The following is a 19,973-nucleotide window of genomic DNA, read 5'->3' as shown; positions in this document are numbered from 1 at the left end:
AGGGAGGGGGACCCAGTCAAGAATGTGTAGGAGGCAGACACTGGGGGTGCCAGCCGGGCCCCCCTCAGCTCCCAGCCCAGCTCCAGGGTCAGCCCTCCCAGGTCCTCCCCCCTCCCCCCACAGGGCCAAACACTCACGTGACAGGGTTAAAGGGCCGCTTGCTTCGGTCGGACTGTGACTGCTCAATGTTGATGGACTGGTTCAGGGCCTCCAGCTGGGGGAGAAAGCAGGGCCCCCCGAGGCGGATCAGGGCGAGGGGACCCCCTGGTTCTGCTTCTCTTTACCCACTCGGCCCAGGCCTGGCCCAGCTGGACCTTCCCGGGAAGAGGGGCGGCCCTCTCTTCCACGAGGGCACAGATAGTCCCATCACTCCCCCACCTCCGCACACACCCACCCACACACGTATTCCACAGAAACACTCACAGCCCCCACGTCCACACCCGCGCACGCCCCGACCTCCTCGTACATATCCCAAGCGGGCCTCCATCAACACACACACACACACACACAAACCCGCTCACTCCCCAGACCCTCTCCCACACTCACATCCAGTCCCCTTAACCCTTCTGTGAGCACTGGCTGAGCCAGGCCAAGGAGCCGGCTGGGCTCCCAGCACTGAAGGAAACACACCCAGCCGTCCCCCCAGGATGCGCAAGGGCTCCAAATCAACCCCTCCTGGGGGGTGCTGGAGGGGACTCAGGGCAAGTGTCCCCAGGGACCAGGGACCCCAGCAGAGTGACCAGGGAGGCCAAGGAACGGCCTGCCAGGAGAGGAGGGATGGACTGGGCATTCTCAGGGCATCCCAGAGAAACGGAGCTGCTTCCGGAGAGCAGGTGCTATGAACAGGCCCGGATGGTCTGGGGCACAGCAAACGGCAGGGCAGGAATGAAAGGCTGGATCCCAAAGGCCTTTGTGGGCTAAGCTTAGAAGTCATGGCTCTTTGCTGGGGGGGCACCGGGTGTCTTGGGGGAGCATGAGCTGAGCACCAGAGTAGAAGCCACTGTGGACGTTCAGAGAAGCGGCGGGGGCCGGAGGGGCACGTGGTCTGGTCCAGGGGGAGGCAGAGGGGAGACGCGAGAGGAGGGACCAAGGCGGGCAATGCCCAAGGAGAACAGCCGGGCCTGGTGCGTGAGCCTCGAGCGAGGGGTGAGTTGGCGGGGACTCCATTTGGGGGTGGGGAGCTAAGGCAGCTGACAGAGGAGTCAGGAGAAGCGTCTCTGCTGGGGGTGCAGACTTGGGGGTCACAGGGTGGAGGAGGAATTGGGAAGCTTGAGGAGGCTGACGGGGCACAGGGGACACTCACTTTGCCTTGGGGTCTCTCAGGCTCCCCCCCGGCATTCCTGACTCGCCTCTGCTCCCCTCCCCTCCTGGCTGAGCCCCCGAACCTGCCTTCACTCCGTGCAGTTTCAGGTAGAAGCAGTCAAGGGGCCTGAGGCCTTCGGGCGTCTTGACGTACTTGGGCTCCCCCAGCATGCCGATGTAGACTGTCACCTGAAAGTGGTTCTTCTTCTGGCACACGAAGGCGTCATCGCCCACCGAAAAGTTGAAGCCCTTGTCAGCGTCCACGCGGTAGGTGGGCATGGGCCTGGGGCAGGGGAAGGGACTCACTGGAGCCGCCGCCCCCCCCCGCCCCCCCAAAGCTGGGCCTGGAATGTTCCTCCTACACGCCCGCATTCCAAAGCAGCTTCCTATCTGGTACCCCCCCCCCCCCCCCGATCCTCAAACCACTCAGGCGGCTGCCCCCACTTCTCAGAAATGGAAACTGAGTCCCCAGAAGGATTTTGAGCTCAGGTCTGCCTCGGCCAATATTCTTTCCTCTACAAGGCTGGGACCAGCCCACCCTGGTGACGATGGCGGGGGGGGGGGGGGGGGGGAGGCAGGGCAAGACCCCTGGGGCCCACCGCCCAGGCGTGAACTCCTGAGGAGGGGGCGCCTCATCACGCTTGGCTCCTTCCCAGAATGCTGCCTGAAGCCCCCTCCCTCACGGGAGATGGGGTGAGAGAGGGTGCGTCTGCAGAGCCTCACTGGCCTGACAGCTGGTTGCCATGGAAACGGTGGAACCAGGCGCCGGCTCTGAGCGCTGGCCCGGCCCCTGCCCACTGGCTTGCTCAAGCCCCCAAAGTCCTCATTCTGACTCTTCCCTCTGCCCAAGTGGGGAGAGGGGCACTCTGGGCGGCCGGGACTCGGCCTCGGTTTACCCGTCTGTTGCTGGGGAAGTATTCCAAGTAAGGATCCTTTGGGGGACCTCTAGGTGGCAGGAAAGGGGGGCAACCGTTGGCCCGTCCTTACCCAGGTCCCCAGGCACAAGCAGTACCCTCCCCAGCTCCCCCGGTGCCTGGGGCCTGCCTGGAGGAGGATGGGAGAAGAGAACACTTCCAAACTCGGGGGAAGAGTCTGGCTAACTTCTACGGGAAGGCCTGGGGCTCCACCCACCTGCCTGCCCCAGGAGAATACCCCGGAAGTACACGGGCCACTCTGGGGGCCTCAGCTGCCGGCTTCCTGGCCTTAAGGCCTGGGGTGGCAGGGCTGGCCCAGAAAGCATGGTGGTAAGAGTGGGGGGTCCTCACCAGGCCATAAGGGCGGGATCCCTAAAGACATCTCCCCCAGCCCCGGCAGGGCCTCAAGGGGTACTTCAGCCACTACAGCAGCTGGCCCACCGCCCCCCACTCCCCAGCCCTGAGGGCTTCTGGCTAAGAATCCCACATGGCCTGGGGTACCCGACTCGGGGAGACTGGTGTGTTCCACCCTGCCCAGGCCTGGCAATGTCGCGGGGAGTTGGTGAGCGACGCTCTCACCTCCACGGAACTTCGACAAGAGTGAGGGGGGTGGACCCAGAGTGCTCCTGGCCTGGTCCCAGGAAGTTGAATCCACATGGGTGGGTGCTGAGGGAAAGCTAGGAACGCCCGGACAGCCCGTCCTCCCCCACCCCCTCATCCCCCCCCCCCCCGCCCCCCGCCAGGGAGGGGGCTGCTGGAAGGGCCCGGCCAACACAGCTTCCGGCTACCTTCCTGGAATGCAGGAGTGGAGGAGGCGGACGAGAGGAGGAGCCAGAGAACACCCATCCACCCACGTCTCCCTGCCTTGGCTCCCACCGGCCCCTCCCTGGTGGACACCACCTTCTGAAGGAGGCCTTGGGCTGGCCCAGAAGTCCGGAACCCCGAGTTCCAGTCCCGGCTCTGCCCTGAGCCTGCTTTTCCACTGTAAACCGGGACCACCCGGTACCCAGTGTGCTCCCAAGCCCCGCTCTAGGACCGTGATGCCAGGGCGGGGTCCCCGGATGCGGTGACCGGGAGGGGTGGGGGCGGGGCACAGGTCACTCACAGCTCCTTGTAGTTTGCGTCGTACAGCGTTGCCCACTTGTTCTGCTGATGTGGTTGCCACTTGATGGATTGGTAGTTGGGATCCAGGTAGGAGCCACTAAGGCTATCATTGTCCTGCAGGAGACCTGGAGGGAGGGAGCGCCCATGTGGGCCCTGCGCCCCACTCCCCAGCTTCAAGGGTTGGCTCCCTGTGAGGTCCAGCAGGCCAGGCACGTACCTGGTGAGGGTGCACCCGGTGGGTGCCAAGGTGGCGTCTGGACCCGGGCGATGCTGAGGGGCAAGGAGCCGGGGCCGGGGGAGAGTGGGCCCTGGGGAGCCCAGGGTGGGGAAGGGGCTCGAGCTGGGTGCGGGGGCAGGGTCGTCGCGGTCCCGGGCTCCTGTTTGATCATTCCATTCAGCATCTGGGCATTAAGGGTGTTGGGAGGTGATTCGGAGTGCTTCCTCTTCTTGGAGGGGTGTGTGGGGAGCCTGGGGGCGACACGGGTGCAGGTCTTGGGGGGCTGGCTCTTCCTGAGCCCCCTCCCACTAGGCAATAGTCTTCTTCCCCTCTTCAACCTGTTTCAGCGGGATTTACCTAATCCAGAGGACACCTCCTCCAGGAAGCCCCTGGGCTTTACCTTCTCACTGCCGCCCCCCCATCACTCTGTGTTGTCATTCTCTATTTCTGTCACTCCTCCCTTCTCCTGAGATTACAGAATTCAAGGAGGGCAGAGGCCACACCTGACTTGTCGGTGTGTCCCCATAATGCCCGGCGATAGGCCTGGTGCACAGCATCCTCAGAATCGTTTGTGGAATGAACAAGTCGGTCCCTTCCCTGTGGTGTCACTCTCAGTGCCACTCTTCATAGTTGGGGGCTCCACAGAGAGCAGCCTCCATGGTCAGAAACAAGCCACAGAAGGCATGGGCCACGAAGGGTGGGAAGGAGAGTTTCTTGGGGAGGAGGCTGCGGAATCTTGGCTTGAACGAAACCTTTCACGACATCTCAATGTGTAAGATAAATAGATAAAAAGATAATTCTGCTGGTTGGAGTCAGAATGGGGTGCTTGGGTCTATGGCTCACCCTTCCGCAGGAGGCCGAGGACTCCACGATCGGGTTAGAAAGTCCCTGGTGTCTGGGTAAGGATACAGCCTGAGGTTCAAGTCCTGGCTCTGCCCTTTCCTAGTTTCACGACCTGGGCAAGCGTTTCCTCCCCTGGGAGCCCCAGTTTACCTATCTGGGCAATGGGGGTGGCCATGCTCACCAAATAAGGTAGTCGTTAAGCGCTTGGCCGTGGCTATAAATCTCCAGCAGGTTTCTGGGCACATATGCATACGTGTGCTGACCCTCATCTCCTGGGGTCAGAGCCTTCTGCCTTCTTGGTTCGTCCCTGTCCGTACCTCCATCTCTGTCCTGCCTTCTGCTGCCCTGAACCCCGACCCCCAAGCCCACCTGCCCGAGTCTTACTCAGCTCCGTGCTGATTCAACAGCTGGTGTAGCATCTGGGACTGCTGTGTGTGGTGGAGATCCGTGGGCACCAGCCCCTGCCCCATGGCAGCGTAGGGGGGCATCGGGGGCTCGGCCTTCATGTACAGGTCCCGCTGCAGGACAGGGTAGTGAGGCGGGGGTGGCGGGGGCGGCGGAGGGCCTGGTAGGTGGGCTGGAGGTGGAGGTGGGTGCTCCAGGCGGGAGGGCACTCCCACGTGGCACAGGGACTCAGGGGTAATGGTGCGCAGGAGATGGGGGTCTGCAGGAGAGATGGGGGGCATCAGAGACCTACCTACATCACGCAGGTTCCCGGGCACCAGCTCTCCCCCCACCGGCAGGGTCTCCTGATTCCCACCTTCTCCTGAACCAAGCCCCGGGGCTGCCCTCCCACCAGCCCCACGTGGGAGGAGGGCTGGGCAGCCTAGAGGCTGGCCACTAGAGGCCTGGGCAGGGAGACAAGACCCTGTCCAGGGGGCGGGCTGCTTCCCCCCCGCCCCCCCCCCCGGTCCTAATGGGGTCCTGCCCCCAGACCGGGCCGCCCTCCCTGGGGAGGGCCTACATCCCAAGGTGCTCCCCCAGCCCCCTCTCGGGCCTCATCTTCCTCCGGGCCTCCGGGAGAAGTCTCTCGGGACCCCCAACACAGTCCTGCGGCAGCCCTCCTCCACCGGGAAGCCCCTCCAGCGGGCTCCCAGGGGCCAGCCCCCCAGCTCCCTTTGTTCCCCAGGAGGCATTCCAGAAATGTTTCTGGTAAGATAAACAGAACTCTTGACCCCTCTCTGGGCTGTGGGGAGAAGGCTGCCCGCGCTCCTTCTGTTCTTGGCCACCTGGGGGCCGCTGCACCCCTGGCACCCCCCCAGGGGGAGGTGGGCCCTGCGGGCCGGCGACGCCTGTACTCAGGCTGCACCCACAGCCTTCCCCAGCCGTCCACTTACCGCCGAAGGGCGCGTCCATGATGGCGCAGGCGGGCAGGCGGGTGGCATCACCGGCAGGGACACTTGCTCAGAGGCAGGGCCAGGCTCCCCACCCGCCCGTGGGGAAACAATAGCCAGCGCCGGGGAGTATTTGACCAGCGATAATCTGGGCCTGTTGGGCGGCCGCTGGCCCCCTCCCTCCCTCGCTCCCTCCCTCCCCGATAAGGCCGCCCCAACCACTTGCCCAAACCCCAGAGGGGGAGGGCGGTGCCCGCTGGACTCACCATTCACCTGCTGGGGGGAGTAGGCCTCGGAGCCCGAGTCTGGGGGAGAGTCCGGCAGTGTGCTGCAGGAGCAGGAGGAAGGGGCTGCTGGGCGGGCAGCACTTCGGTGGGGCAGGGTCCCAGAGACCCTAGAGGCTGGAGGCACTGGGGTCTCCTCGCTCCCGCCCTCAGGGGAATTTCTCTGCACCAGCCACCTTGCCTTGCCAGGCAGGGCCTGGGGCTGAACTCAGGCAGCGGGTCTTGGGCTCCTCCCACCCGGCGTCCCCTCAGACCTACTGGGCACTTGGGGACCAGGAGCCAAGGTCCCCGGTGATGGCACAGGGATTCAAGGACTCCTCCCAGATGCAGAGGCCAGGCTGGCTCCTCCTTCCCACACCCGCTGAAGCCCCACTTTCCAGAAACTCTAAGGGGCTCCAGGGGGCTAAGCCCGGAGAGATTCAGTGGGGGTCACCACGGGCAGGTGTGGGCCGGGCAGGGAGCCAGCTCCGCCAGGCCTGGGTTTGTTTTTCTCTTGCAGGTTCTGTTTTATCAGCGGCTCAGGCAAAAGGAACAAACTCAGGCCTGAGAGACCAACATGTCCTGCGCGAGCCCTGCACTCGCCCGCTGAGGGGAGGCTGCGGCCAAGCAGGGATCCCGCTCTTTGGCCGTCCTGGTCCCCACATCTGGAAAGACTGCCCACCACTGGGCCCAGGCAGCTGCCTTGAGGCAGCGAGCCCTCATGGCCACAGCCCCGGGCTGATTCTAGAGTCCTCAGGCTCCCCTGAACGAGCCACCCACCCAACCCCTCAGGCTAGGCGAGGATGACCCAAAAGGCCACAGGGGCTGAGTTCTCGGTAGCCCTCAAGGCCACTAGGGCTGACTGGGGTCTCTGCCCTGCGACCCCCATCTCCTGCCTGCTCTCTGTACTCCCCTGACCGTGGCCCCCGGTCTCTCTAGTGTGTAAAAGGTCTCTGACACCCTCTGGTCCCTGCAGTGAAACGCCCCAAGTCCATGGGACCTTGTATTCTTCCCTCATAACTCTTCGTGGTGCTCATGAGTCCTCGAATTGATGATTTATTGATTAACAACCCTCTCTCCAATCAGCCCGCGGGATCTACTACAGGAGGGACGTGTTTGTCTTGTCTGGCACCTAGAACAGGGCCCAGAAGGGGCAGGGCCAGGGAGAAGCCCTGGGTCCCTCCCTGGAGCAGCCCGGGCCACATGGTCTCTGTGCAGCTCTGGACGAGCCCTTTCTCTCCCGGGACGAAGGGCCCCGGTGTGCCATTCACATCCAGCTGAGGGGCAACAGATCTTTACCGCCAGGCGAGCTGGTTTGGGGGTCCCCCAGGAGCTGGTGCCTGGAGAGGGTTGATAAGCTTCCACAAACAGAGCCACAGGGCACAGCGGCAGGCACCCAGCAGGTGCTTATTACGCATTAGTTCCCTTTCCTAGTCTTTGCCCTTCAGGGTCTGGGCGTCGGGACAGGCTCGCGGCAGATGTCTGCCCTGCTGTGGCAAAAGCTAACCCCAAACACAGCAGGTCGCCTCCACTGCCTCCCTCAGCAAGCCAGGAGAGCTTTGGTCCCCGCCCCCCCCCCCCCCCACCGGGCACGTCCCCCGTGCTTCCTCCCCGTATCTCCACAGTCCCGGAGGGGAAAGCATTTTGAACTCAGCAAAGACACTGAGGCCCTGACCGAGGCTGTGGGTCACCCAGCCAGAGGCTGGAAACGGTGGGGCTGAAGGAAGAGCGAGGCTGTGTGAATGGTGACCCGCCCCCAGCACTCTACACTTCTCCTACCCAAAGACGGGGTCCCCTGCTCCTGCGCCAGGCTGGGGAACCCAGAACTTTCTTCGAGCCCCTCTGCAGAACCCAGGAGACCCATGTTCCTGTCTGTCCTCACGAGAGTGTGTCTGTGGGCTGGCGGCCGCGTGCACACAGCCAGGTGACAGCCAGGCCCAGGCTGAGCCCCTGGGTCAGGCTGCTGGCGTGGACTCCTCGGAGAGAGGAGGGAACGGGCCTGGGAGGCTGGTTTGGGTCGGGGGAGCTTCAGGTACCATATCTGTGCCATCGGCCGACCCCCTGTGGTCACAGTAGCTAAGTGCATGAGTGGATGGGCCTGGCCCAGTGAGGGGACTTTGTGTGCCCTGCGCGTGTACATGTGTGTGCTTGCGTGTATCCGTGGAGGCAAACAGCGGTGCCTCCAGGCTCACCCCCCCCCTCCCCTCTTGATGCAGCTGTCAGAGAATTTTCTAGCCCTCATCACTCCCCTGCTCAGGGTCCTCTGTGGCTGCCCAGCGCCTGAGAACAAAGCCGTGAGTCCCTCCTCAGCCACCTCACCTACCCACCCACAGGGCAGGCCTGGGCCAGCACCTCCCAGGCCCGCAGCCACTGCCCCCGCCCCCCACCCCCGTGAGCCTGGCCCCTCACTCACCCTGGGGCATAGGGAGCCTTGGGCTCTGCCTTGATGGGGGGCCCAGAGCCCCCCAGAAAGGGCTTGGGAGCAGTGCCCATGGCATTGTTGTTGTTGCAGTTGAGGGGGGCGCTGTAGCTCGGGGCGGGGAGGGGGCCGTGGCGCCCCGGGGAGGGTCCGCCCCCAGAGGGGCTCAGGTGGTGGCCCCCGCTGGAGCCCGGGATGGCCGGCTGCCCGTGGGGGTAGGAGGCCGCACTGGCTGGAGCAGAGATGTCAGGGAAGCAGCTGTAGAAAAGGGAAGAAGCTCAGCGCCAGCCGGGCCCCCAACCCCTCCCCAGGCCGCCCCCCCTGCAGGGCAGTCGAGTCAGTGGATGGGAAAAGAGGGGGAGCAGGCTTCAGACACCTTCCAGGTGAAAGGTGGAGGCCAGAGGGCGGGGGTGGGGCCAAGGCCGTCTCAGGGCCACTCACAGGTCAGAGGCATCCTCCTTGCTGATGTACTCCTCCAGGATGCTGGTGTCGATGTTGGAGGGCTCCAGGGCACCATTGATGTCGTGGCCTGCAGGGGAGGGGCAGATGTGAGCCAAGGGAGGGGTCCAGCTGGGCCCTCCCCTCCAGCTCTCTGCAGGCTGGACCCCATATGCCCCCAGGCTCCTCCCCATCTGTGTATCTGATTTCGGGGGTGACGAGTGGGGGGGGGAGAGTCCTTCAGTGTCCATCGCCTGACGTCCCTCCAGGAGGCACCTCATTGGTGACACCTCCCCTCACCCACCAGGCTGCCTGGCATTGTCCGAGGAGGGGAGGGGCCCAGAGCACAGACCTGGGACAGACCAGCCACTTCCTGTGACATGAGCAAGTCCCTCCTCTTGTCTATAAAATGGGGTAACCGTCCTACGGTGTTAGGGGGTGCTATGAGGAGGAAGCAAGGTACTTTCCTGAACTGGTGCCCAGCGGATGCCCACCACCCTTGATGACTGGACCCAGACTCGATGATTCTGTCCTGTCCTGCCCCCCTCCAGATGGCCCAGCTGGTAGGCATGGCTGGGCTGGACCACACATGGGCGGGGGGGAGGGGGGGGTCCATGGGGCCAGGGGAGCCTCTGTATCAAGCCCCAGCTGCAGATAGACAGGGAGTGGGGACTGGAATCTGAAGTGCCCAGCCCAGCCTCTTGTAGAGCTCATCACCCCCATAAACAGGGGCCGGGGGGCCTAGCCCTGCCCTGCTGTTCCAGAGGGCCCAGAGAGGCAGGGCTTGCCTGGGCTCACAGCAGGGAATGATGGCGGCCAGAGCTCTGTTCCTACACCACCCTCCCTCCTGGGCCCTCCCTGCTGGCCCCAGCCCCACAGAGGGGAGGGACTCACAGAAAAGGCGCCCAGTGCTCTTGAGCATAAGCAAGAGAGGAGAGGGGGAGGCGCTGGCCTTTCCCCTCCCAGGGTCACCTTGCTGGGGGGGAGCAGGAGGGCGGGGTGATAAGGGGGCTGACGTAGGAGATGCGTCAACCCCGATAATGGAGGACGGCCCCACCCACACTGCTGACCTGGGCTGGCCAGCCCCACTGAGGCAGGAGATGCCCCTCCCACAGGCCCCTGGAGCCACGAGCCTGGGGTCTGCCCCTCATGCCCTCTCCCTGGTGAGCCCTGGGGACAGTTCAGGCAGATCCACGAACAATTCCCGGCCTTCCTCCTTCCCACTGCGTGACCTTGAGCAGGTCACATACCCTCTCTGAGCCTCAGTCTCCTCATTAGTAAAATGGGGCCATGAAAAGCTAACCTTCCACAGGGTCAAATATGAAACAAGTTAAGGTCTGTAAGGTGCCTGGCATATAATGGGTGCTCAGCAAACCGAGTGGCTGTCCTCACTTCCTAGTCCCCAGAGCCCTGGGGTCCCCGGGAGCCCCTGGCCCAGGCCCCTCCCTGGCCCCAGCCGGTATTTCAAGAATGCTGAGCCCCGCTTAGGTGATTAATGAGTGGCTAAGCCCTCCTAGGAGTCACGCGCTGCCTGGGACAGGCCCTCCTGCTGGCCCCCACCCCTGGCTCACCCAGCTGGGAACCAGGGACACCCAGCAAGCACTGCCAATGGCCATCCAGGGCCCTGTGCGGCCAGGGCACGCGAAGCTTCTCAACCTGGGAGTGACCAGTCTGCACATCAAGGTTCTAGAATGCCCGTCCACGCGCCAGCCCCCACCCCATCCTTCCCTGTTAACTGAAGATCCCGTTTATTGAATGCCTGCTGTATGCCAGGCACTTGTGGGACGAAGGACATTAATAATCACAGGAGTTTATTATATGAGAGCCATCCCGCGGCTTCTCTGTGTGCAGCGTTACTCTTAACCCTCCCGACCTGGAACGGTGATGATGGCAAAGGACAATGATCATGACAGCGGCTCGTGAGGACCAAACGCCGACCGGGTCCCGGCACTGTCGGGTTTATCTACCAATCGTCCCTGCAGACTTAGCGTTACTGGCATCATTTCCTTTTTCAGGGAGGTCAAGTGTCTTGCCCAAGGCAGGGAGCAGGGAGGATTCAAACCCAGGCACAGGGGACTGACTCCACGGGGGGGGGGGGGGGGGGGGGGGGGGGGGGGACGGTGTGGTTGGTGGTCACTGAGACTTCCTGGCCACCCTGGGCTGCCCCACCTGATGGACTGGGAGGTTCCTCAAGGGACGGGGAGGGAGGGGGCACTGAAGCGTGACCCCGGCCCTGGCTGCCGAAGCTGCAGGATTTTGAGACTGAACTTGGAATCTGCAGTGAATGATGGGGTGATGGAGTCATGGTGTTGCTCTTTATAATAGGCCAGGCGCCCTCCTCCCCCTCCTCTGGCCAGGAGAACTCCTAATCACCCCTAATCCTCCTGCCCACCTCCCTTGGGGTGGGGGGGGGCCTCAGGCAGAGGCATCCTGGGAGACCCTAACGAGAACCAGATGTGGTTGAGGGGAGGAGAGACCCTCCCGTGCCAGGGGCCGGGAGGACCGGGAGGACAGAGGAGGGAGGAGGGAGCCACTGGGGCAGGGTGGGGGTGGGGGCTTGCCAGAGCCCAGAGACTCCTGAGGCCCCCAGGAACCCAGGAGAAAGACATCAGAATATCCTTGGGGGTCCCCGCCCTGCTCCCAGAAGGGCCCTGGAACACTCTGGAGCCAACAACAGATATCTGCCAGGCAGGAAGCTAAGGGAGTCCCCCTCCTGCGGATCCTAAGTCCTCCCAGGGGGATGGAGAGGCTGCCCAGGACCCCACCATCCGAAAGTGGCACCACCGGGTCCCAGACCAGCATCAAACTTCCCACAACTTCCCAGAGCCCTCCTTGAGATCCAAGGCAGCCCCTGCCCCCCACTCTGCCTGCCGCCTACAGCCTCATCTCCTAACCCCGAAACCCTCTGCCTCTCTCCGGCCCGGGGCATGTGCACATACTGTTTCCTCTGCCGGAGGGAAGTCCATTCCTAAGTGCGCTTGAGGTTTGGGCTTAAATGTAAGTTCCTCCAGGAGGTCACCTCTGATTCCCTCTCTTGAGTGGCGGCCTCCTTTCTCCTGGGCTCCTTACTCTGCTGCCTAGTGCAGACCTCACAGGTGGGCGGAGGTCCGTCCACTGCCCACCCGCTGCCCACAGCTTACTCACCGGGTGCCCACACTTTATACGGTTCACGTCTAAGTCCCAAAACAACCCTACAGGAGAGGTGGTTTCCTTGTTCTTCATCTTACAGATGAGGAAGCAGGCTCAGGAAGGAGAAATGCCTTGCCCTTGGCCTACAGGCGTGGGACCTGGGATATGAGACCGGCCCTGCTCTGCCTCTCTGGGATATAAGCATCTAAGCATACAGTAGGCATGCAATAAATGTCCATGGAATGGGTGAGCAAAGTGGCAAGCGAGAACTAGAACCAGGCCTGCCTGCCGCTGGGGACCTCTACCCGGCCGCGCTATGCTCAGGGTCCAGAGCTAGACGGTGGCGGTGGCGGGAGTTGGGGGGGTGGGTGTGTGGCTCTAGGTACCGCCCCTGCCCTGCTGAGCTATGCGCCCCAGCTGCTCCTCATTAATTAGGCCCTTTATTACCTGCTTTTAACAGGAGCCAGACACTGCCCTGTCCCAGGAGGCTGGGAATAGGGACTATGGGGAAAAGACCCTCCCCTCTTCTCTCCTCCTCGCTTTCAGGCCACCCAGCTGGGCAGAAGAACCGAGGGGATACAGGCCAGGTGCAGGATGAGGGTGTGGGGAGCCCAGGTGGTCTCCCACCCTGGACCCCTCCCTTTCCCCCCTCCTCCCGCTCATGACCACCCCCCCACCAGCTGTGGCCGCTGGCTGAGTCTCGGCCATTGTCCCAGGGAACGGGGGAGGGTGGGGACCCGGCACAGTGGGAGGCTTGTGCCCTGCCCACACCTCCCCCCCAGCCGTCAATGGGGCACTTGTCAATTCATGTCCCAAACATGGCGGAAATCCCGTCGGCCACGTGGCTGTGGGCAGGGGAGGCCAGGGCCTAAGGATGCTGGCCAGGCCTAGCTGATCAGAACCTGGGGCTGACGGGGGCCAAGGCCCAAGCCTGTCCCCGCCATGCTCCTGAGGAGCGATCCCAGGCCTCTGAATCTGAGGGCACCCTGGCTCCAGGCGGATGGCTGGCAGCCAGGATGGCAAGGGGTCAGGGGACTGCTCACCCTAGCACCCCCACGATGCCCCAAGGGACTCCTAAGGTCAAGGAGGCCCAGCTGCTCATGTGGGTCCCCCTTCATTGTCTTGGACCCTTGGCAAGTGAGCTGACCTCCCTGAGTCTCAGCTCCCTTCTCTCTCAAGTGAAGCAGGGACCCCCGCATCACGGAATAGTCATGAGTCTTTGACGAGATGGGAGGAAAGCTCTTCCCTCCCGGAGGCCATTCCTCAAATATCATTCATTGTTGTTTCCATCTCTCTCGGGGCTCCCCTCTCCTCTCCTGCCCAGGCTGTACCCCTCTCCCCCCAAGCCTCCCCTCCTAACTGCGTATCTGCTCCAGAGAGCCTCTGGGGGGGCCTCCAACTTCCTCCTGAGTCCCTCTGAACCATGACCCGTCCACTGATATTCCGGTGCATACAGAGCCAAGTCCGGCCTCCAGACTTTGGCTCTAGCCCCCCACCTCCACCCCGGCGGGTTAGCCTTCTGCGACCTCCTGTCTGCCCCAGCAGCCCCTCCTCAATCACAGAGGGCCCCCAGTACTGTCACTTATATCCCAATATTGACTAAGTTACTCAACATGCTCCAAACTAGTTCACTCTGGGACCGGGCACAGTAGGCTCTCACCTCCTTTGGTTTGAACTTTCTATCTTTATTAATATGATCAGTGATTAATACAATCGCTGCTAGCCGTCCCCGCTTCAGGCTTCAACTTATGACCAGAGCCTTCTCACACACAACGTCTTCAGGTCAGATGCTTGATTTTGCAAGCCACCCTTTGCATTTTGCATCAAGCCCCAGGTTAGCTTGGGGCTGAATGATAAGGATATGGCTCTTAAGCCACTGCCATCAGGTCCTTCGATCTGAGGATCCGAGCCACCGTTGCCTTTACTCCCTCTCAATTTCTTGCCAAAAAATGCAGAAGAACTTCATCTCCTCCAGGGCACCTGGAATCTTTAGCTACCCTTGGGCTATAGCTATGTTCTCCCTTGGTCCCCACACTTGTGGGGTAGCCACAGCCTACCACCCTGTCCTCAGGTCGACGCAAGGCTCACAGTCCCAAGATGCTCCCAAGCCAGGTCCAACAGAACTGAGCCCAGAAGCTGCAACCTGTTCTGTGTATGGGAACCCACACTGTTCCCCAGGGATCCTCACTTTGCTCTGGGGACCCCCAGCCCTGAGTCTACAGGGCCAAGTTAGCTCCCACCCGCTGGCCCCATCCCTCTCCCACAGGGACCAGGGCAGGCAGGCTGGGGAGGGCCCTCCCCACAGAAGCAGAGTGGAGACCCTGCAGCTTGGGGGGAAGGCCAGTGACCCCACGCCCATCTGTATTCACACACCAGCACGTCCCACACACAGGTGTGTGCCCAAGGGCCCACTGACGCACACACGATCACGTACAGACGCACACGCACACGCGCACGCACACACACACACACGGGGGCTTACCCTTCTCATGCTGACACACACGTGCGCACGCCGGCAGGCTCCACATGTGCCCATTCATCCATTCAAACGATCAATGAGCATATATCATGTGTCAGGCAGAGTGCTTGGCTCTGGTACGATAATGAACAAAACACAACCTCCTGCCCACAAGGAGCTGACATTCTGGAGGCAGAGGCAGAGGACTGGATGGGTAAAAACCCATAGCATTTAGAAGGTGACAAATGCTATGGAGAAAATAAAGCGGAGGGAGGGAGTTGGGATGGCAGGAGGGCAGGGATGCGCTGCAATTTTAAATAGGACAGTCAGGGACGGCCTCGCTGAAAAGAGCTAGGAAGGTGGTGAGCCACGTGGACATCTGAGAAGAGCATTCCGGGCCATAGGGAGCCAGTGCAAAGGCCCTGAGGCATGAGCATGCCTGTGCATGTTCACACACTAGCACATTTCCCAGACTTGAACACGGGTGCACACAAGCGCTCACTGACCCAATGGCAGGCCCAGGCCAAGCCCCCTCCCGATCAGGTCTAGCTGGAGCCAGATCCAAAAGAGCCAACTCAGTGTCACAGACTCCCAGCTGCCCCCTCCCCTCCCCCAGGCCACAGACGGCGTGGGGGAGAACCACAGAGTGGGGAAGACAGCTCAGGGACTGAGATGGCAAAGAGGGCAGTGAGAGAAGGCCCCAAGGGAGCAAGGGTCCCCAACCTCCATGGAGGGACAGAGGCCGTGGCCGTGCAGTGTGAGGGCTGGAGAGCCCTAGGTCCGACAGAGACAGGGCTTTCCCGCTGATGCAGGCTGGAGGCAGGTGGAGGACAGGACGCGCTGGAGCAGCCGTATGCCAGGCCAGGGGAGGCTCTGGACCCCACTGCCCCCATCCCAGTCGGCGTCGTGCCCTTCCCTCCCCTCCCCCTCCAGGCCTTGGCCGTGGGGTCTCACTGCTTGCGTCACACAGCCTTGACCGGACGCGTGAGGACTCTGAGGGTCCTAGAGGTCAAGCGGCTGAATGGAAGTCACCTCGCCCAGCCACTGGCAGTGGGTCAGGAACCTCAGCTCTGGAGGACAGTCTCCTGACCCAGGATCCCGTTTCTGCCCTGCTGCGGCCACCCTGAACAAGCCTGACCCGTCTCCTTCCTCTCCTGCCTCGGCACCTCCCTCTCAAAAATAAGAGGGCACCACTCCACTCCCACAGAGCCCCAGGACTCCCGGGGAGGCCGCTTATGCAAAAACCTCAGGCCTGGGTGCGGCAGGCAAAGACAAAGGACAGTCAGCCCCTTCCCCTTCCCCATCCCCCCACACCCCTCCCTGCCAGCCCAAGGCCCAAGTTCCCCATCTCCGAGATGCAAGGTGGGGCCCCAGCTGGAGGCTGGAAGGAGCGCCAGACCTGCACGAAGCTGGGTCCCTGCGTGCAGAGTGCATTCAACGAGGCTGGAAGAAGCGGCCCAGAACAGGTGAGGGGCTTTCCCCAAAGCACACAGTGCCAGCCACAGGCCCCGGCCCAAGGTGGGGCACCGACCTGCGCCCGCGCGTGAATCGACAAATCCTCAAAGTGGGGAGCAGAGTACCTACAGTGAGCCTGTCGAACTCGGCTGGGCAAGCCCCTTGGGACAATAATCGCAACCCAGGCTGCCGCAGTCCCCACAGAAACCCTGAGCAGTGGGTACTGTGACCCCAAGTGCATTCCCATTTTAAGGATGAGAAAGTGGAGGCACAAAGGAGTGCGGTGACAAGCCCAGGAGAAGGGCGGTGGGCAGGCAGCGGAGCCAGCGACAGACCCTGGCAGCGCCCCCCTCCAGTGAGTGCATCAGGCCATTACACCACCCAACACCTGCCCCTAACCCTGGGGCTACCCACACCCAGGGGCAGCGGGGGCTGAAGACTTTCATAGGGGAGGTGAGGTCCCCCCCATACACACCCAGGCTGTGAGGGAAACTGAGGCCCAAAAGAGGGGGCCGTGATGAGGAAGAAGGTGGAAGAAAGGGCAGGCAGCCTGGGTAGGGCAGGGCCACCCCCGGTTAATGATCCAGTTAATGATTTCTGCTCCCCGTTCTTATCAGAGGGCAAAGTCCAAGGGCAGCAGCCAATCAGAGTCCTGCCGGGCTGTTACCCAGCAGCCTCAGCTGCCAGAACCCCCTAGTCCTGCGAGCCCTTGGGAGTCAGGGAGTGGGGGCCAGGTCCCTAGGAGGAGGCCATTCTGTCCAGAGACACCTGTCTTTCCCCCAGATACTCTGGCCCTGCCTGAGACCCCAAGGGGCACTCTGCCAAGTCCCCAGACTCAGGAGAGGCCCTGAGGCAAGCAGGTTGGGGAAGGCCTGCACCTCTCCCCCCGCACTGACCCCAGGCCCTCCCAGAGAGCTGGCGTCCTGGGGTGCACCCCCCACCCCACCTTTGTTCACATAGCCATCGTGGCCTCCAATGACCCTGAGAACATTTCCTGCCCTCTCCCTTGCCCGGCCCATGTGGCCCCACGCTGGGTGTTGGGGACACGGGGATGAGTCAGACCCCCCACTATCTATTTCCCCTCTGGTTGGACTCAGGGGCTGGGGAGGTAGGGCTGGGGCGGGACTCCTTCAGAGGGCCCCAGGGGGACTCAGAAGGCACCCCATCTCATATTCCTGACAATCAGGGGTCCGGCTGCCTCCCCCATCCGCCTCCTCCCTGGTGCACTGCAGAGACAGACAGACAGACAGGCTGATATGGGGCACAGTGCCACACGATAACACATCCCAACTCTGCCCCAGACTCCTGTTGAGGGTGGGCATCCTTGCCCAAAAGTCGTCAGGTGGCCTTCCCCCGTGGCCTCCTCCTGCCCTCTGGAGGCAGAGACGCTGGTCCCCACAGAAAGGCCACCCTTCCTCCCCCAAGGCCCTGGGGGCAGAGGAGAGAGTGGGGGGGTGGTCCTTGGTATCAGCTCCGCTTAATGCTGGCTAACTCCCCCCTCTCGGAGCTGCAGTCTTGGCCCCGGGGAAAGGGGACCCGTGCCAGCCCCTCCCTCAAGAGGCTTTCAGATCAGGACCCTGGTGCTCTGGGGGGCTGTGGGGAGCCCAGCCACCCCCACCCCCTGTGCATCGGGAGTCCACGAGTTTGTCTCTGTTTGGTGGCTAAAAAGAACCTCGCTGGGGGGCACCTGGGTGGCTCAGTTGGCTAAGCGTCGGACTCTTGGTTTCGGCTCAGGTCATGATCTCACGGTTTGTGAGTTTGAGCCCCACATCGGGCTCTGCACTGACCGCGCAGAGCCTCCTTGGGATTCTCTCTGTCCCTCTCTCTCTGCCCCTCCCCCGCTCGCTGTCTCTGTCTCTCTCTCTCTCTCTCTCTCTCAAAAATAAATAAATAAAAACTTTAAAAAAAAAAAAAAAGAACCTTATCAGAAGCCCCTGCTCTGATCCAATCCACCTGCCTACTCCAGGAGAGGACATGAGACCAAAGAAGGGAAGTCACCGGCCCAAGCCGCCCATCGGGCCTTGAAGGAGCGGAAACCCAGCCTCCCACCTCCAGCCCTTGTGGGGCTCTAGAGGCCGAGTGGAGGTCCCCCCAGCCTTTCAAAGGTCTTTTCAGCACCTCCTGGAAGCCCAGTTCCCCTCAGGCTGTAAGGCTTTCTCCACAGCACCTGTTTTTTGGGGCCGGGCAGGCGGCGGACGGCAGGGGGCGGGGGAGAATGTGCCCCTGGAACCAGACTTCGGCACCCTCCACCTTGTATGCTCAAAAACATCCCTCCTTCCCAGGGCTGGGAGACAAGGCTCAGCAGATCTGAAAGTATCATCAAGACCTTCCCTGCCACCCCCTCCTGTCTGGCAGGTGAGGAAAAGGGGCCCAGAGAGGGTGAGAGCTCAGCACAGGGTCACAGAGCTCTCAGCGGCAGGGGCCGAGTTGGCCCCAGAGCCTCTAAGGTTCTATTGGGATCTGCTGATGCTGTCTTGGCCCTGTCCCTGACTAGGTTCTGGGAACCCAAGGCCCCACCCGATCAGGATGAGAGGAATATACCTGCCAAGGCGACGCTGTTACCTGCCGGGACCCAGTGCATCCTGCCTGGAGGGTCCCCTCTCTGCAAGGCCCTGTGCCCGCCGATCCGGGCGGCCGTAGCCTCCTTCTAGGGGATTAGCAGGGCGGTCACGGGGGCCCGGCTGTACCAGCCTGGAGGGGCCGCCCCGTCCCAGCCTCCCACCCGAGGCCCAAAGCGCCTTAGCCCCCCAGCCCACCACCCTGGGGTGGGGCACAGCCTGGCTCACTGCACAGGGCAGGACCCAGGACATGTGCTGGGTGTTCCTAGAGAGGGGCGATGTCAGACAAGGGGTCTCGACAGGCCCCTGCCCTTCAGCAAAGCCCTTTTCCAGCCCAGAGCTGAAGGCGCAGACCCTGCCCACTGTGCCCACTGTCCACAGAGAGTGACCAAGGCCAAGCTAGGACCAGGACGAGAACTCAGGTTCCAGCCCCAAGTGCAAGAGTTCAGGAACGACATACCCACATGCTCAACACTCACTTGCTTTCACACTCACACTCATGAGCACACTCGGGCCTGTCCCCCACGCGCCATGGAACACCTGATCCCTGCCAGGCTTTCCCCTCCCAAGTGGCCAGGGAGAGTCCTAACCCTTAGCACCCGCCCACCTTCCCCCCCATCTCAGGCTCTGGGAACACTTCTCCTGCCCCTGGCTCCCTCCACCCACCTCAGCGGGCAGCCCCACACACCCCCCCCCCCTGCTCCCCACAGACATTCTTGAGTCTCCTCTTATCTCTCCGGAGGGAGCAGCACAGCCTCCCTGCCAGGCCGGCCGCATGGCTGAGCTGTGGCGTCAGCCCCCACCCCCCACCCACGGCCAGGAAGGAAAGTGTGGCTCAGGAGGTGGGGAGCCTGGGCCAGCCGGGCCCACCCCTCTGCCTGGGGCACGGGGTCCTGTAGGAAGCAATGGGGGGAGGGCTGGCCCCTGGGTCATCCAGGGTATCTAGCCGGCTCAGGGCACCCCCAAAACAATACCCCCAAGCAAGGAGCAATGTCCCTTTCCTGCTTCCCCAGGAGCCTCCAGCCCCCTTGAGGGTTCATAAAGGATGAACAGCATCTAGAGAGAACAAGTCACCTGGGAGGTGACTGCCTAGGACCCTCAAATGGCCCAACCACCTCAGGATCAACCATTTAACCTAGTCCAAGCCTGATTTCTTGGGGTCCGGGTCTGCTGGGGTGTCCACAACCCTGAAGTGAGGAGGCCCGGGGCTAGGGATGTCCTCACCGACTCAGCAAACAGGAGTGGACAAAGGCTGCTACCCCCAAGTCACAGAAAGGGAGACGCTGAGGCAAAGAAAGGCCTTCCTCTCTCCATCCTGGACACCAAAGGTATCGGGGTACGAGGCTTGAACCTCGGGCCACGATTCACGGCTCTGCAGCCAGACGGCCCCAGCACCGTGGTGCCCCGTGGACCACCCCACCCCCAGAGGCAGGTTCCCACTGAGGGGAGGATGTGGGCTTAGGGACTGGAGAGAGGGTAGGGACAGAGGCTTGGCTACCCGAGTTGGTGGCGAGGAGCACAAGAGGGGCCAGAGGGTCT

General features: G+C 62.5%; 1 protein-coding gene across 11 annotated transcripts in view; it reads right to left on the bottom strand.

Annotated features, from left to right (window-relative positions):
* MYRF (myelin regulatory factor) overlaps positions 1-19,973 on the bottom strand; it is a 31,610-nt gene that overhangs the window by 10,122 nt on the left and 1,515 nt on the right. For 8 of the 11 annotated variants that reach the window (XM_058689250.1, XM_058689253.1, XM_058689251.1 and 5 more), the window contains exons 2-9: positions 8,838-8,925; positions 8,391-8,654; positions 5,981-6,042; positions 4,765-5,044; positions 3,538-3,788; positions 3,322-3,445; positions 1,390-1,585; positions 138-214 (exon numbers count right to left, since the gene is read on the bottom strand). In XM_058689250.1, the coding sequence (XP_058545233.1) occupies positions 138-214; positions 1,390-1,585; positions 3,322-3,445; positions 3,538-3,788; positions 4,765-5,044; positions 5,981-6,042; positions 8,391-8,654; positions 8,838-8,925 (1,342 nt within the window). Of the gene's footprint in view, positions 1-137; positions 215-1,389; positions 1,586-3,321; positions 3,446-3,537; positions 3,789-4,764; positions 5,045-5,077; positions 5,154-5,717; positions 5,873-5,980; positions 6,043-8,390; positions 8,655-8,837; positions 8,926-19,973 lie in introns of those variants that run through there. The other 3 variants (XM_058689258.1, XM_058689257.1, XM_058689259.1) reach the window with 3 other exon arrangements.

This window comes from Neofelis nebulosa, chromosome 10 (assembly GCF_028018385.1).
Source record: "Neofelis nebulosa isolate mNeoNeb1 chromosome 10, mNeoNeb1.pri, whole genome shotgun sequence".
Lineage (NCBI taxonomy): Eukaryota > Metazoa > Chordata > Mammalia > Carnivora > Felidae > Neofelis > Neofelis nebulosa.
Note: the sequence above shows the minus strand (reverse complement) of the source record. Positions and strands in the feature narration are given on the sequence as shown.